The sequence below is a fragment of the Aquarana catesbeiana genome, linkage group LG07 (assembly GCF_042186555.1).
Source record: "Aquarana catesbeiana isolate 2022-GZ linkage group LG07, ASM4218655v1, whole genome shotgun sequence".
Lineage (NCBI taxonomy): Eukaryota > Metazoa > Chordata > Amphibia > Anura > Ranidae > Aquarana > Aquarana catesbeiana.
This window is the reverse complement of record NC_133330.1, coordinates 103,532,198-103,549,333: the sequence shown is the minus strand read 5'-3', so window position 1 is coordinate 103,549,333 and position 17,136 is coordinate 103,532,198. Positions and strand designations below refer to the sequence as shown.

General features: G+C 42.0%; 1 protein-coding gene across 1 annotated transcript in view; it reads right to left on the bottom strand.

The window, feature by feature from the left end:
- The window catches only part of MIEF1 (mitochondrial elongation factor 1), a 35,773-nt gene extending 18,637 nt beyond the window's left edge, over positions 1–17,136 (bottom strand). Inside the window, exons 1-3 of the mRNA XM_073592554.1 lie at positions 16,993–17,136; positions 11,893–12,073; positions 7,867–8,120 (exon numbers count right to left, since the gene is read on the bottom strand). Coding sequence (XP_073448655.1) covers positions 7,867–8,120; positions 11,893–12,073; positions 16,993–17,136 — 579 coding nt within the window. The remainder of the gene's footprint in view (positions 1–7,866; positions 8,121–11,892; positions 12,074–16,992) is intronic.

Sequence of the window (17,136 nt, the reverse complement as noted above, 5' to 3'; positions counted from 1 at the left end):
AATCCTGACAGGAGAATTCTGCAACCTGAATGTCCAGGCCCTTAGGGCTAGACGCGCCACCCAAATTTTTAGAATGTTGATGGGCAAGTTCCTTTCGGTTCTGGACCATTTCCCCATCCATTCTGGACAGACGCTTCTTCCAGGACTGCTCCCCAACCTGAAAGGCTTGCATCTGTTGTTCCCACCTTCCAAGTAACCGGTAGGAAGGATATCCTCCACCAACTGAGGCTCTGGCGCACTTCTGGCGACAAACGCATTGGAAAATCTAGTGCCTGACTCTTCTTGTGCCAGGCCGATAGGATACTGTTTTGCAGCAGTCTCGAATGAAACTGAGCATAGGGAACTGCTTCGAATGAAGCCACCATCTTCCCCAATAACCTCATACAAAGGCGAATGGAAGGACCCTTCTTTGCCCTCACCCTTTGGACCAGCTCCTTTATGGCGCTGATCTTTGCCTGGGGTAAAAACACCTTCTTCTGGGCTGTATCTATGACCAGACCCAAGTACTCTAATCTTCTTACTGGCTTTAAAGAAGATTTCTCTAGACTGATGACCCAACCTAGGTATTTCAGGTAGTTGACCGTGGTGACCACATTTTGGTCCAAGCGGACTACTGACCAGTCTATTAAGAGACCAGGTCGTCCAGATATGCTATTATTGTTACACCTTGAGTCCTTAACCTGGCCAGGGGAAGAGCCAGAAGTTTTGTAAACACCTGAGGTGCAGTAGCTAGACCAAAAGGCAAGGCTACAAACTGAAAATGAAGTCCTTCTACCTTGAAAAAAAACAGATACTTCTGGTGAGCAGGGAAAACAGATACATGCAGGTATGCATCCTTGATGTCGATCGATACCAGCTCTCTCCCTTGTAGGATGGAGACTACTGATCGTTTGATTCCATGCGAAAAGAGCAAATCTTCAGGAATCGATTTAGATCTTTGAGATCTAGAATTGGCCTGACATCCCCATTTGGTTTTGGCACCGTGAAAAAGTTTGAATAAAACCCTGATCCCTGCTCTTCCACAGGAACCACCATGATGACCTTTTGCGAAAAAGTCAGTCTAACGCTAGAAAGAGAGACTTCTTTTTCTCTGGATCTTTGGGGACATTTGACCTGAGGAAGCAAGGAGATGGGAATTCTCGTTTGTGACCTAGAGCTATTGTGGAGACCACCCATCTGTCCCGAAATTCTTCCTGCCAGACCTTTGAGCATTTCAGAAGTCTTCCCCCCCCTCAAACGAGCGGGGGCGTCCTTCATAAAGAGGCTTTAGCACTCTGTCTTGGTCCATTCCTCTCCCAGGACTTATTTTGTCCCTGAGGTTGACCATGAAGTTTACTTCTTAAACCTGGCGGTGGAGGCCGTCGTGACTGTCTGGAGGCTGATGTCCCTGGCACTGGAGCAAGAGACGTTTAAATGAGGGACGTTTACTCTTTTTCTTAAGCAAAAGGGTACTTTTCCCACTTGATATTCTTTGGATCTATTTGTCCAAATCCTCCCAAAACAGCTTTTCACCGCGAAAAGGAAAACCAGCCAGGAGCTTCTTGCATGACGCTTCAGCTGACCAACCCCTTTAACCATAAGATTCTATGCATATGTACCAACCCAAGGGTAAGGCGAGAGGTTTGAAGAATAGAATCTCTGATTGCGTCAATTGCAATGCACAAAGCTGCTGGCAGCAGTGTTAATTTTGGCAGCAAATTTCGATTTAGTTTTAGTCTTAGGACTAAAATGGCATTAGTTTTAGTCCCATTTTAGTCTTATGCAATTATTTTAGTTTTAGTCCTATTTAGTCGACTAAATCTCCAGTACATTTTAGTCGACTAAAACCTCCAGTACATTTTAGTCGACTAAAACTTATTTTAGTCATCTAAAATCTAATGGGTGTAATTAAATTGTAATGCATTAGTTAACATTTCTCTACAATTTCCAAACTCATTATATACTGCTGGAGTGAAAAATCTCATATTATTTAAGGTATTGAGGTATGAACATGCACTACAGACCAGTATTAATTTTGAAGTCAAATTTCAATTTAGTTTTAGTCCCATTTTAGTTTTAGTCGTATTTTAGTCTTCTCAATTGTTTTAGTTTTAGTAGTATTGTAGTCGACTAAAATAGTATTCATTTAGTCGACTAAAATGTTTTAGTCGTTTTAGTCGACAAAATTAACACTGGCTGGCAGCTCAGTTAATTCCTGGGCCTGCTGTTCAGGGAACACCTTGAGCACTTGTTTCAAGTAGTCTCTCAAGGATTGCCATACCCCAATTGCCGCCACTGCAGGTTGAGCTACTGAACCAGCCAGAGAGAAAATGTTTCACAGGAATTCCAATTTTTTATCAGTTGGATCCCTAAGCATTTGCGCATTGTCAAACGGACAAGTCAAACTTTTATTCACAGAGGATATAGCAGCGTCAATTGCTGGTATACTCCACATCTTTGTGAATTTTTCCTCCATAAGATAAAGTGTTGAAAACTTCTTAGGAGGAAAAAAGTGCTTATCTGGGCGATTCCACTCAGAATCCATAAGCTTTTCTAATAATGAATGGACAGGAAAGGCACACAAGGCTTGCGGGGGCTTTAGTGAACCCAAACAGGAGGTGAGCTCTTCAACTGACTCCGTTAAGGGTAGCTTAAATGTGGCGCTGACCATTCCAGTAAGAGAATGCACCAGCAACTTCTCAGCATGTAAAGCTGAAGATCCTTCCCCACTTGATTTCTCGGAAGAGGAATCATCAGCCTGTTCACGGTCCCCTGAGGGGGATTCATCTTCCCCCTCCCACAGTTCCTCCGTTCGGGGATCCTGGGTGGTAGAAGGGGACCTAATGCGTTTTCTGCCACTCTGTGAAGATGTGATTAAAGCCACTAATCTTTTCTCTAAGCCACTCATAGCTGAGTGGCTGAGCTGCTCAGTTATAAAGACAGGGGCTGAAGTGTCGGAAGCAATTGTAGCCCCTGATGGCTCACTCTGACCAGCCTCCTTAGTAGGGGATGGTGTTGCAGAGGGAGGGTCCTTAGGACCTCAGGGCGACCCCTTTGTGTCCTTGGTCTTTGCGGCATTTGAACCACCTCCTCTGGTCATAGTGCCGAGCACAACACAGAGGTACCACCAAACAAATGCACCCACTGCTGAGCAATAGTCCAGCAACTGCCGCTGTTATTAAGCTCAGTCTGATGCTTAAAGTAAATGTGCCTAGGAGTGCCTGTGTCACTCACTCACATGCCACCCGTCTGTTCTGTGTCCCTCCTAGCTGTATGCACCTGAAAAAAGGTGCATTTTATAGCTATGCAGCCCACATTGTGGACGCTAATTCGTGCCAACGATGCTATGTGCCCCCCCTTCCTCCGACCACCCATCGCGGCCCCCCCCCCCCCCATCTATTTTAAAATAGAGTGTTTTCCTGTGCAAGCGGGCTCCGATCCTACCCGGACCGCATGGAGAAGGGCTGGGGGAGGAGGAGAGCTGCCGATGGGAACCGCCGTAATGGCAGCAAGAGAGGCGCGGCACACCGTCGTCTGATGCCATGCTCCTACTGTCTGGAGGAAGCTATCCAGGTGGGGGGACATTCCTAGAAGGAGAAAAACCCCCCTTTCCCACAACTTTACCTGGAGCCTGGGCCAGAGGAAGTGTGCAGCTTGTACACTGAGATGAGACTGACAAGCATGGAAAGGTACGTGCTCTTGATGGCCCCTGGTGGTGACTATGGCATAGCAACATTTGCTTTAAAGGAGAAAACCCACAAGAATTAGAAAAATTCCTTAGGAATCTCCCTTACCTTATCCAGCTGCAGGGTTCTGTGGTAAGGGACCCAATCTTCACCTCTCACGGTGGGCTCCGTTTAGAAAACCTTCAGGGACTGGGGCCCCCTTTTTTTAAATCGTGGGATCCACAGTTCTGGGCCCGTAAAAAGCACCCTGCCAGGAATATGGCTGAAAAAACCAAATACTGGATCCCGGGGTCCAGCTCTCTAAAAAGAGAAGCATTACAGGTAACCTCGTTTCTTCGGATACGAGGCCCGGGTACCATTCAATTCGGCCTGGAAAAGACACTTTGAATGGATCCGGTGGCATGGCTTGCCCCAGTAAGGAATATTCCAGCGGAGCTCAGCACAGCACATCTTTACTCGTGACCAACACCTAAGACACTGGCGAAAAAACTGAGGTACTCCCGGTAAGGGGAGGGATTATATGGGGAATTGAACTTCCTGTTTAGGGTGTGCCAGTGTCCACCACCTAAAGGTGCCATATAACCCATACAGTTATTACTGTGGCTCTGTGTCCCGTGATGTACGCTAAAGAAATAATAATAAAATGAATTTCCCCTACGATTCACCATTGCTCCGCTCAATTCTGCAAGTGTTCTAATTTACTATCGCTGTTTTCTAGCTGGTCTGAAGCCACTTTTGATGTAAAGGGACACTTTTTAGTTGCTATGGACAAGTTTCCAGGCAGAAAGAACTACATATATATATATATATATATATATATATATATATATAAACTGCATGCAGGGCATTGGACAAAGCACTAGGGACAAAAGGTATGTGAAATAATTTGATACAGTAATGTAATCTATAAAATTACTGTGTACTGTATGTGTCATGAATTTTCTGAATTTGCCACCAGGCTCCGCCCCTGCGCGTCGCGGTGCTCGCAGAGAACGGAGCCTAGCACACAGAGCTTTGGGCCGAGAACAGGGCCCGCAGACACAGCAGGGGGACATCGCAGGATCCTGGGGACAAGGCAAGTAACCTGTACCAGGATCCTGCAATGCAATCCTGATTGTGGCTCCGGGTTACCGCTAATGGTACTGAAATTTAACCCCAAGCCACACTCGGGAAAACAAGCCAGGGAGGTTAATAGGGAATGCGCAGATAAAGAACCCTGCTTAACCACTTGCTGACCGCCTTCCACATATATGCTGCGGCAATGCAGCTTGGCTTTGCAAACCGACGTAGCTGTACGTCGGTCTGTGGATGAGATACAGTGGGCGTGCATGAGAAACAAGGCGGATCCCCGCTCTGACAGGGGACAACATTGAGATCTGCTGCTTCCTAGTGATCAGGAACAGCAATCTCTGTGTCGTCCTAGTAAGCCCATCTCCCATACAGTTAGAACACACCCAGGGAACACAGTTAACCCCTTAATCGCCCCTTAGTGTTAACCTCTTCCCTGACAGTGTCATTTATACATTGATCAGTGCATTTTTTTTTTTTAGCACTGATCACTGTAATAATATCACTGGTCCCTAAAAAGTGTCACTTGGGGTTAGATTTGTCCGCCATACCCCCGCTAAAAATCGCAGATCGCCACCATTACCAGTAAAAACAATTAAATAAAAAAAAAAGTCCATAAAGCTATCCCCTATTTTGTAGACGCTATAACTTTTGCACAAATCAATCAACATACGGTTATTGCGATTTTTTTTTTTACCAAAAAATATGTAGCATACATATTGGCTTAAACTTATGAATACTTTTTTTTTTTTTGGGATATTATAACAGAAAGTAAAAAATATAGTTTTTTTCTAAAATTGTCTGTCTTTTTTTGTTTATAGCGCAAAAAACAAAAACCGAAGAGGTGATCAAATACCACCAAAAGAAAGCTCAATATGTTTGGGTAAAACATCGCACGACTGCGCAAACGTCAGTTAAAGCGACGCAGTGCTGTATTGCAAAAAAATGGCCCGGTCATACAGGGGGTAAACCCTTCCGGGGCTAAAGTGATTAAAGGGGCTCTATACACAGGGCAACCATCAGGGGGGACAGCCAATGCACTAAAAGCCCGGTCGGGGGGGCCCAGGGCCGGCTCGCACCCCCTACAGCAGCATAATGACATTAAACTTTTGGCAGCCAGCCGCTGACCCGCATGCCGCCTGCAACAAAGAAGCACTACCTGCACACAAGCAGCCAAAGGCGGGACACTGATCCCCCCCCCCCGCACAGGTGATCCGCAATCCGTGCTCTGGCACTTGCTCCGCTTCCCTGCTGAGGTAGAGCCTGCTGCTAGAATAGTAATGTGATTGGGCGGGACACGAGGAGGGGTGTGGCCAGTCTTGTCAGTGGTGGGACCCAGCCCTCTCAGGTGCATGATGCAGATATGGCAAATCACTAAGTCAGTGTGTGTGCAGCGGTGAGCTGCTGTCGATTGGTGTGTGGAGTGGACTGTGTTTAATCTCCCCAGATGGGACCTCATACACCTGGCCCTGATAAACTGACATGATGGATTTACATTGTGAAAATGGATGAGGACGTTTTTGGGTGGAGATGAGAGTTACATTGTGGAGAGCCTCCACAATGTAACTCTCATTCCCACCCAGAATCATCCTCATCCCTGTCCACAATGTATCCCCATCCCCACCCAGAATCATCCATCTCTCTCCATCATCCTCATCCCCACCCAGAATCATCCATCCCTCTCCATCATCCTCCTCCATGTTCACAATGTATCCCCATCCCCACCTAGAATCATCCATCCCTCTCCATCATATTCATCCCCATCCAGAATCACCAATCCCTCTCCATCATCCTCCTCCCTGTTCACAATGTATCCCCACCCAGAATCATCCATCCCTCTCCATCATCCTCATCCCCACCCAGAATCATCCATCCCTGTCCACAATGTATCCCCATCCCCACCCAGAATCATCCATCCCTGTCCACAATGTATCCCCATCCCCACCCAGAATCATCCATCCCTCTCCATCATACTCATCCCCACCCAGAATCACCAATCCCTCTCCATCATCCTCCTCCCTGTTCACAATGTATCCCCAACTAGAATCATCCATTCCTCTATGGGTGGGGGGGGGGGGGGGCCACAGGCCTAAAGCTGTGTAAGGGGTCCTGAAATTTTTGATGGCTGCCCTGTCTACAGGCAAAACATTTTTGTATTGTATGCCTTCCTTGCAATAAGGTGAAAAATAATGCAGCTGTTGTATCGCCCCCATCCTCCACAATAGTTACCTATCTCGAGCCAGCGCTGTGCCCACCTGCAGTGGCTCTCTCCTCACAGGAACTGCTGTCAATCAAATCCTGTGAGGAGGGAACGGGCCCAAGCCAAGTTGTGTGTGTCTATAGAGATACACAGCCCATCACAACAGTGATCCAGCAGGTGTGCCTGGCTAGGAAGGGGTTTCCTATGGTAACACACAGATAAGAGGAGGAGCCGAGAGCTCCGGTGGGGGACCCCAGAAGAGGAAGTTCAGGGCCACTCTGTGCAATACCATTGCACACAGTAGGTAAATATAACAGGTTTATTATAAAAATACAAAAGTTTTCAATTGCTTTAAGGAGTCCAAATGTATTTATTATAATAATAATTTATTATAAATTTAACTTTCAAGCTTTTTTATTTGCTGGCTTCAAAGCTATATCTCTCTGCCCACCTGACCCAATCAACCTTATTCACCATTGTTCTGATCCAGCAATCTCAATGCCAGACTGGAACTAAAGAGAGAATTAAAGTCTTACTTTTATATTTGTCTTTTACAATCGCTCAAGGAAGTTTGACACAATGGCATCATCTAGCACCTACAAACTAATAGAAATGGCTAGGGTTTGAATACGCTTTGCACATTACTACCAGTTCATAGTAAAGCCTGAGATGGGATGAGGTGAACCTACTAATGCCCTGAGGGCAGATGGTTACTTTGTGCAGCTGCAAGGGCACAGCAGAATATTTATCTGAAAAAATAACTATGAAATATCCATTCTGCAGCTTAGACGTTTAACACTTGCTGAAGTACAAACTGATTAACGTAACCTGTAGGTTTTAAAGTCTAAAAGGTGGGTTCTAAAACAGCGTTTCAGAATGGCAATAACTATTTTGACTGCATAAATGAAAATTAAGCAAATCCAAGAATGTTACCTGCAGATCATCATACAGGCTTCCGCTAAGGTGCATTTCTTTCAATGGTATGTCAGGAAACTTGCTGTGGATGAAGTTGCGCAGTTCAGCACAGATGTCTATTGCAGCTTGCTTAGCACAGCTCTGCTCTGCAGGTGGAATAGCAACATGTTTCTTGTAATAGCTGAATAGCTTCTCCTGAAGAGAAAGCTTCAACCGTGATTTTTTCATATCTGACTGGGACTTGCGACTAGGGGGTTTGGGGCGAAAAGACTCTGAAAAAAAAAAGTTTTAAATCAGAACAGGATTAGTAAAAGGATATATATATTAAAAAAAAATTCTATGAACATTTAATCTGCAGTAAAACATGAACCACAATAGTTGCAAATATTTTCAGGATACTAGAGTGAAAACCAGTCCTAAAAGATATGAATTTTTCAGCTCTCTATATAATACAGGACTTCACCTCCCCCTGCTGCATTCTTTTGTTACCAACTGTATTACCCACCCTTGCTTTTATCATGGACTTTATGCAGAGCACAGGAGGTGTTGGTGCAATATAATAATAATAATATCACAGTGGTGTGAATTTCTGCTTTAGTGAAAGGCTATAGCACCGACAACCTTTTCTTTGAAAGTCTCCTATATATTAGGCATTTTACTGTATCTTTGGATACTAAGAGTATCCTACTGTTCACATAATTGTAGGATATGTATAATAGGAAAAGCCATTCCCCATGAGAGATCATAACCCTAATAAAAATACTGTATATATACACAATTCTAGGTCAGGTTTTTTTTATCTCTGGGCGCTTCACCCAAGCAAAATAATAAAATAAAAAAAAAACAAAAAACAAGTGAAACTTCGCTTTAGTTACACATACCGGGGTACATGCCCGCACCCATCTCCAAGTCTTATTCCCCCATGCATGCCAAAGATAAAGTATAATAGTCAAAAACTACATAAAAAAAAAAAAATACAGGTTGCCATCGTTGGGCTACTGAAAATGCCAAGTTGCTTGTCTGTGGCTTCAATACTCTAGATCAGGAGTCTCAAACTGACGGCCCTCCAGCTGTTGCAGAACTACAAGCCCCATCATGCCTCTGCTTATAACGGTCAGCCTTGTAATGCCTCATGGGAATTGTAGTCCTCCAAGAGACCCCTGCTCTATATCATTAAAGTAGTTGTAAAGAGATATAAAAAATGATTGATAGATAGAGATATATCTATCTATCTATCTATCTATCTATCTATCTATCTATCTATCTATCTATCTATCTATCTATCTATCTATCTATCTATCTCTTTTCCTTTTCAATTAAAATGATGTTTTGCACTGCTGCCGATACCAAGAATTTTCACAATTACTCATACTTGTGAAAATGCTCCGATACCCGAAACCGATACCTTTGCAGTGCAATTTGAATACATACAAAATGAATGGGCTCAAATTGCACTGAAAAAGGATCGAAAGTGATTTGAACAGGAATGGGGTGCGATGACTGTCTGAATCGCATGCGGTTTCCCGTACCACTCCTGTGTGAACCCAGGCTTGTCATACTGATTTCAGTCTGGGTCCACACAGGAGTGGTGCGGGAAAACGCATGCGATTCCGACTGTAAATCGCACCGCATTCCTGTTTAAATTGCATGCGATTTGAGCCCATTCATTTTGTATGGTCTCAAATCGCACCACAAAAGGTATCAGTACTCTTTCATTTAAAATACACCTATAGACCCTTCATTTGTTTGCAAACTTACAAAATCTGCAGAGGATCAAATATTTGTGTGTGTGTGTGTATATTTATTTTTAATTTTTTTTCCCTCTCCAGTATTTATACTTAACTCGTGAATTACCTTCCATTTCTCACAGCCTTCTCCAGACATCCAAATTCTTTTTTTCTGCTGCTGTGGTCTGACTTGCTATTACAGAGTGGCTATGTTTGTTCTTCATGTTCCCACTGTATGTAGGAATGTAGCCACCCTCTCTTGCTTGCTTCTGAGATGGACTAGGGACTATGGACTGTACACTATGGGAATTGTAGTGTGCATACAGTATATATGACTGTAACTAAGGTGTACTGCTCATTTTGAAAAAACTGAAGGGGAAATAGAAGATGCTCAGAAACTCATGGAGGATGTTACAAGGAGGTAGAAAAACACAGTAAGAAACAATTTCATAAAAATGGATTTCAGGGCCCTTAACCACTTAAGGACCAGCCTCGTTTTGGATTTTAGGTGTTTACATGTTTAAAACAGGTTTTTTTGCTAGAAAATTACTTAGAACCTCCAAACATTATATATAGTTTTTTTTCTAACACCCTAGAGAATAAAATGGCAGTCAATGCAATACTTTTTTCGCACCGTATTTGCGCAGTGGTCTTATAAGCGCACTTTTTTTTGGAACAAATTCACTTTTTTGAATAAAAAAATAAGACAACAGTAAAAGTTAGCTCAATTTTTTTTATATTGTGAAATATAATGTTACGCCAAGTAAATCGATACCCAACATGTCATGCTTCAATATTGCGCCCGCTTGTGGAATGGCGTCAAACTTTTACCTTCAAAAATCTCCATAGGCGACGTTTAAAAAATTCTACAGGTTGCATGTTTTGCATTACAGAGGAGGTCTAGGGCTAGAATTATTGCTCTCGCTCTACCGGTTGCAGCGATATCTCACATGTGTGGTTTGACCGTTTTCATATGCGGGCGCTACTCACGTATGCGTTCGCTTCTGCGTGCGAGCTCGTCGGGTCGGGGGAAGGGGGGGGGTTAAAAAAAATTTTTCAATTTTTATTATTTATTTTACATGATTTTATTTTTACACTGTTTTGAAAAAATTGTGTCACTTTTATTCCTATTACAAGGAATGTAAACACCCCTTGTAATAGAAAAAAACATGACAGGACCTCTTAAATATGAGATCTGAGGTCAAAAAGACCTCAGATCTCATATTTACACTAAAATGCAATAAAAAACAAAAAAAAAAGTCACTTAAAAAAATGACATTGAAAAAATGTGCCTTTAAGAGGCGTGGGCGGAAGTGATGTCGCTTCCGCCCAACAGTGTCATGGAGACGAGTGGGCGACATCTTAGCCTCACTCGTCTCCAGGCACAGAAGGGAGGAGGACGCGATTGCCTCCTCCACTACCGACGGCTCCAGTAAGCGGCGGAGGGCACCGGATCGCGGCGGTAGGGGGCCCTCTCCCGCCACCGATAAAAGTGATCTCGCGGCGAATCCGCCGCAGGGACCACTTTTATCTTAAAGCCGACCGCCGCACGAAAACGGGGATACCAGTTGTCTGGGCTAGATGTTGCCATAACAACGATATCCGCCGCCAAATTTTGGAGGTACATTGGCGTGCGGCGGTCGGCAAGTGGTTAAGTAGAGAATGAGTAGGGATATCAGTTAGTGTCACTTTGATACATGGACATAGGGGAACTGAACAGCCATGATACTACAAATTATAGACAAAACATGTGAACCATTATTACAAAAGGCTCAAACACACTTTTTTTTTCAGTTACTCTTTTTTTTTCTAGTTCTCTTGATTGTTCAGTTACTCTTAGATGTGCTATGTGACTCACACATTACTGCATTACCAATACATCAGAGATCTTTACATATCTAAGCCCATATCTGAGTTATGGACTCAAGGCAACGAAATAGGTATTCCTCTCCGTTCCTGATCACCTTGTTTTCCGGTGTTTATCCAAAAGGACCTCAAAAATTTCTTAGGAATAAACTACAGCATATTTTTTTTGTTGATCAACAAGGAACAATCTTTTCATAGTGCTGTAAGTGTAGTTTGTACCTTTTTTGTGTATTATACAAGAAAAGGAACATAATGGCAAGCATGATAAATTTGTTTTCTATACAGTAATCCACTTTGAAATGGCACGATAAATCAAACAAAGATGATCAAAATCTAAAAATAGTCTATTATAAAACTACATTTTGTGACCTAATTATTTTTTCAAAGCTGATTAGCAATACAATCTGTTCTATTTGGTGATCAGCCTGAAGAAAAGTAAAGAAGCCTTCACCTGGTTCGAATACTGAACTGTCTGTTGGTAGGGTCTGCAGACTGCGACTTACAGACGTCTTCATGTCTTGGTTCAACAGTCGTGTAGATGAGCCCAACCAGCTTGGCTCTTCCCAGCTCCTTTTACCAGACTGACTAGAACGTGAAGGACTGGCAGGAGCACTGATAGCACGATCATACATCTAAACAAAACAGGTATACAAGTTATTAGAGATACTGAGGAAATAGGAGCATGCATAATCTGAGCAGTTATTTTATTAATAATGCATTTTAGAACCTCTGATGATGGAATTAAAATGAACATAAAAACTAATGTAATCTTTCCATAGATTCTCATTATAGATATTTTGTTTCAACATAAACCTGTACTGTATTAGGTTTAAAAATTGGATATGGGGACCGAAAGCCAGCTGGCAATCAGTATTGCTCGTGTGTGTATATACACACATACATAAAATATATAAAATGCGTAGGTGTATAAAAATTCTGTAAATTAAGAATGGTTTCAGAAGTGTTAATAGTTTATTTTTAACAATTAACAAAATGGAAAGAAAAATCCAAATCAAGATTTGATGTGACCACCCTTTGGCTTTAAAACAGCATAAATTCTTCTAGGTACACTTGCAGTTTTTGATGGAACTCAGGAGGAAGTTCTCCAAGATGTTTGGAAAAAAACTAACTACAGATCTTCTGGGAATGAAGGAAAATCCTTCATTCCCAGAAGAAATCCTTCTGTCTCTTGAATCCCAAACAGACTGGATGATGTTGAGACCAGGGCTCTGTGGGAGCCAAACCATCACTTCCAGTACTCCTTGTTCTTTACACTGAATATAGTTTTTAATGATTATGTTTGGGGTCATTGTCCTGCTGCAGAATACATTTGGGGCCAATAACACACCTCCCTGATGGTATGACAGAATAGATAAGTATCTGCCTGTACTTCTCAGCATTGAGGGTTTGAAGCCAACATCCAAGAATGACTTGAAGACTGCAGTCCACAAACAGTCACCAAATTTAATTGAACTTGAGCAGTTCTGCAAAGAAGAGTGGGCAAATATTGCAAAGTCTATATGTGCAAAGTTCGTAGAGACATATCCCAACAGACTTTAATTAAAGCAAAATGTAATTCAACAAAATACTGACACACGGGATGATCCTTTTTCCAACTCAGTGATTTTGTTTTTTATTTTATTTTTTTCTGACATGTTGGTATTGTATCTTTCACTTGGATGTTATAAGTTGCACTCAGTAAATGCAGCTGGATAAAACAAAAACTGTGTCTTCATTTCAGACTGCAGAGCAACAAAATGTGATTTTAAAAGGGGGCAATTCTTTTCTATACCCATTGTATGTATTACTGTTTGAAAGTTTAAGGCGGGTGTGAAGAAATGCTGTAAAGTAAGAATGCTCTAATAAAAAGGCTAGAGGCTGTAATTAAAGAAAAATACTGACACAAGGAGGGGGGAAGAGGGTGATCTTTTCAAAATTTGTTTCTGACATGTTGGCGTTATACCTTTCACTTGAATGTTACAAGTGGCACTGAGTAAATACAGCTGGATACAACAAAAAACGTGTGTCTTCATTTTAGGCTGTAACGCAAAAAAATGTAATTTTAAAGGGGGGGGGGGATTCTTTTCTATACCGTGTGTGTATATATATACACACACACACACACGCATACACACACACAGAGTATCTAACAAAAGTGATTACACCTCTCACATTTTTGTAAATGTTTTATTATAACTTTTCATGTGACAACACTAAAGAAATGACACTTTGCTACAATGTAAAGTAGTGAGTGTACAGCTTGTATAACAGTGTAAATTTGCTGTCCCCTCAAAATAACTCAACACACAGCCATTCATTTCTAAACCGCTGGGAACAAAAGTAGTACACCCCTAAGTGAAAATGTCCAAATTTGGCCCAATTAGCCATTTTCCCTCCCCGGTGTCATGTGACTCATTAGTGGTAAAAGGGCTCATGTGTGAATGGGGAGCAGGTGTGTTAAATTTGGTGTTATCGCTCTCACTCTCTCATACTGGTCACTGGAAGTTCAACATGGCACCTAATGGCAAAGCTCTCTCTGAGGATCTGAAAAAAAAAAGAATTGTTGCTCTACATAAAGATGGCCTAGGCTATAAGAAGATTGTCAAGACCCTGAAACTGAGCTGCAGCAGGGGGGCCAAGACCATACAGTGGCTTAATAGGACAGATTCCACTTAAAACAGGCCTCGCCATGGTCGAACAAAGAAGTTAATTGCACGTGCTCAGCATCATATCCAGGGGTTGTCTTTGGTAAATAGACGTATGAGAGCTGCCAGCATTGCTGCAGAAGTTGAAGGGGTAGGGGGTCAGCCTGTCAAAGCTCAGACCATACGCCGCACACTGCATCAAACTGACCTGCATGGCTGTCGTCCAAGAAGGAAGCCTCTTCTAAAGATGATGCACAAGAAAGCCCGCAGTTTGCTGAAGACAAGCAGACAAAGGACATGGATTACTGGAACCATGTCCTTTTGTCTGATGGGACTAAGATAAAAGTATTTGGTTTAGATGGTGTCAAGCGTGTGTGGCGGCAACCGGGTGAGGAGTACAAAGACAAGTGCGTCTTACCTACAGTCAAACATGGCGGTGGGAGTGTCATGGTCTGGAGCTGCATGAATGCTGCCAGCACTGGGGAGCTACAGTTCATTGAGGGAACCATGAATGCCAACATGTACTGCGACATTCTGAAGCAGAGCATGATCCCCTCCCTTCGAAGACTGGGCCGCAATGCAGTATTCCAACTTGATAATGACCCCAAACACACCTCCAAGACGACTACTGCTTTGCCATAGAAGCTGAGGGTAAAGGTGATGGACTGGCCAAGCATGTCTCCAGACCCAAACCCTATTGAGCATCTGTGGGGCATCCTCAAAACGGCAGGTGGAGGAATGCAAGGTTTCCAACATCTACCAGCTCCGTGATGTCATCATGGAGTGGAAGAGGACTCCAGTGGCAATCTGTGACGCTCTGGTGAACTCCATGCCCAAGAGGGTTAGGGCTAAAAAATAATGGTGGCCACACAAAATATTGACACTTTGGGGCCAATTTCGACATTTTCACTTCGGGTGTACTCACTTTTGTTGCCATCAGTTTAGACATTAAACTGTGTGTTAAGCTGTGTGTTGAGTTATTTTGAGGGGACAGCAAATTTACACTGTTATACAAGCTGTACACTCACTAATTTACATTTTAGCAAAGTGTAATTTCTTCAGTGTTGCCACATGGAAAGATATAATAAAATATTTACAAAAATGTGAGGGGTGTACTCACTTTTGTGAGATACACACATATATATATCTATTTATCTATCTATGTATCTATAGATCAATATCGATAGATAGATAGATAGATAGATAGATAGATAGATAGATAGATAGATAGATAGATAGATAGATAGATAGATAGATAGATAGATAGATAGATAGATAGATAGATAGATAGATATAAAAATAAAAAATGAAAAGGCTTGGAATAACCACTGGCATTAAAAGTCTACTTAACCGTGTCATTTTTAAAATGCTGCTCAACTACCACAAGGATGATTTTGAACTTTTTTTTTTTTTAAGATGCATTTTATTGATTTTCAAACATGTTACAACAAGAAATATACAAAAGAAAGATTTCCATTACTACATACTATAACAGTGTAGCCGTGCCTTTTGTCCAATCAACACATAGAGGTTGCTTTACTAAAAGGCAAATATTCTGTGCACTTTAAGTGTATTTGCTCTAGATATGAGGGGAAGCTCTGAAATGAGGGAAGCTCTGCTGGTTTCTATTATCCAATCATTTACAACAACAACAAAAAAAATCATTTTTTATTTTCGTTGTATGCGATTAAGTATTCTTTGCAAAGTGAAGTTTTAACTTGTTTACTAAGCTCTGAAGCAAGTGCACAGTATATTTGCCTTTAGTAAATCAACCCCATAGTGTAAGTTCATTACATACGGTAAATAATAAAGGGGGTAAAGTACATAAAGAGGCAATTCCCAGACCCCAGATGTTATCAAATACACTTGAATTACCCCCATCTTTACAGGTAGATTTAAACGAAGAAAGTAGGGAATTTATTGCTTGCAACCAAACAGGTAATATGGGGGGGGGGGGGGGGGGGGCAGAATCACTTGCGTGTTCCCTGAATATATTTCGGCATAGGAAAGCATATACCAGGAAGTTTTTTTGGAATGACTCCTAAGTGTCAGCTCAGCTAGCAGACAAATCTCTGGGTTAAATATATTGGAGATACCAAAGAATTAGCAATAATATCCATTATTTTGTGCCAGTTTTCAGCATGTGTTAGCATGGTCAGAAATTGTGAAAAAAAGTCTGCACTTATTGGGCATCCTTTGAAACCGTGGTCTGAAGAGGATATTCCAAGTTATTGCAATTTTGCCAGGGTGTAATAAATTTAATGAATGATTTTTAATTGAATTACTTCATCTCTATAGATTGTTTTATGCACATAGGTTTCCTAAAATAATTTTGCAGTTCTATTGTCAGTGATTAAATTTTTGCCTTTGGGTACTGTTGCAGTGTTATTACTTAAAATGTTTTTGATAGTTTTAATTAATTATTGCACAGCATATAAAACCACTTTGTGTTACTTATATGCATTTCTGTTGCCCTGCACTAAAAACATGAATAAAAACATCAAACTATCATTTGCTCCAATTCATGTTAAAAAATGCAGATTTAGGTACAGAAGAGCTTCTAAAAGGAAAGGACACCAATTAGGTAATAAAGAATACATAAATATAATGTGCCAATCAAGTGTTAGTTGTTAGTTGTATCCAAATCTACTAGTTCATCCAAAACTCCACTCCCCTCCCTCCCTCCAGATTAACAATGCTGCTGTCCAAAGGGGCCTGCTGTGCTCCTTCATCCAGAGTGGGGCATTCTAAATACAGGAGGTTACTGGCCAGATCACCTAGTGAAAACAGAAGGCAAAAAGACTAAAAATAAAAAAAATAAAAACTATTGCAGCCACCACATCTAATGATCATTTTTGGATTGGGGTTTATTACCAATAAGGTGAACAATCAATATCTCAACATACTCGCTTCACTGCAAGAGTAGCTATCCCTAGCATCGCAGCTCCTCCCACTCCAAGAACCAGACGGGCATTGGATAAGACAAAGTCTATGGCAGTCCCAATGCCGTTGTCATCCTTCTTGCCTTTCTTCTCACCAGCTCCTGCCAT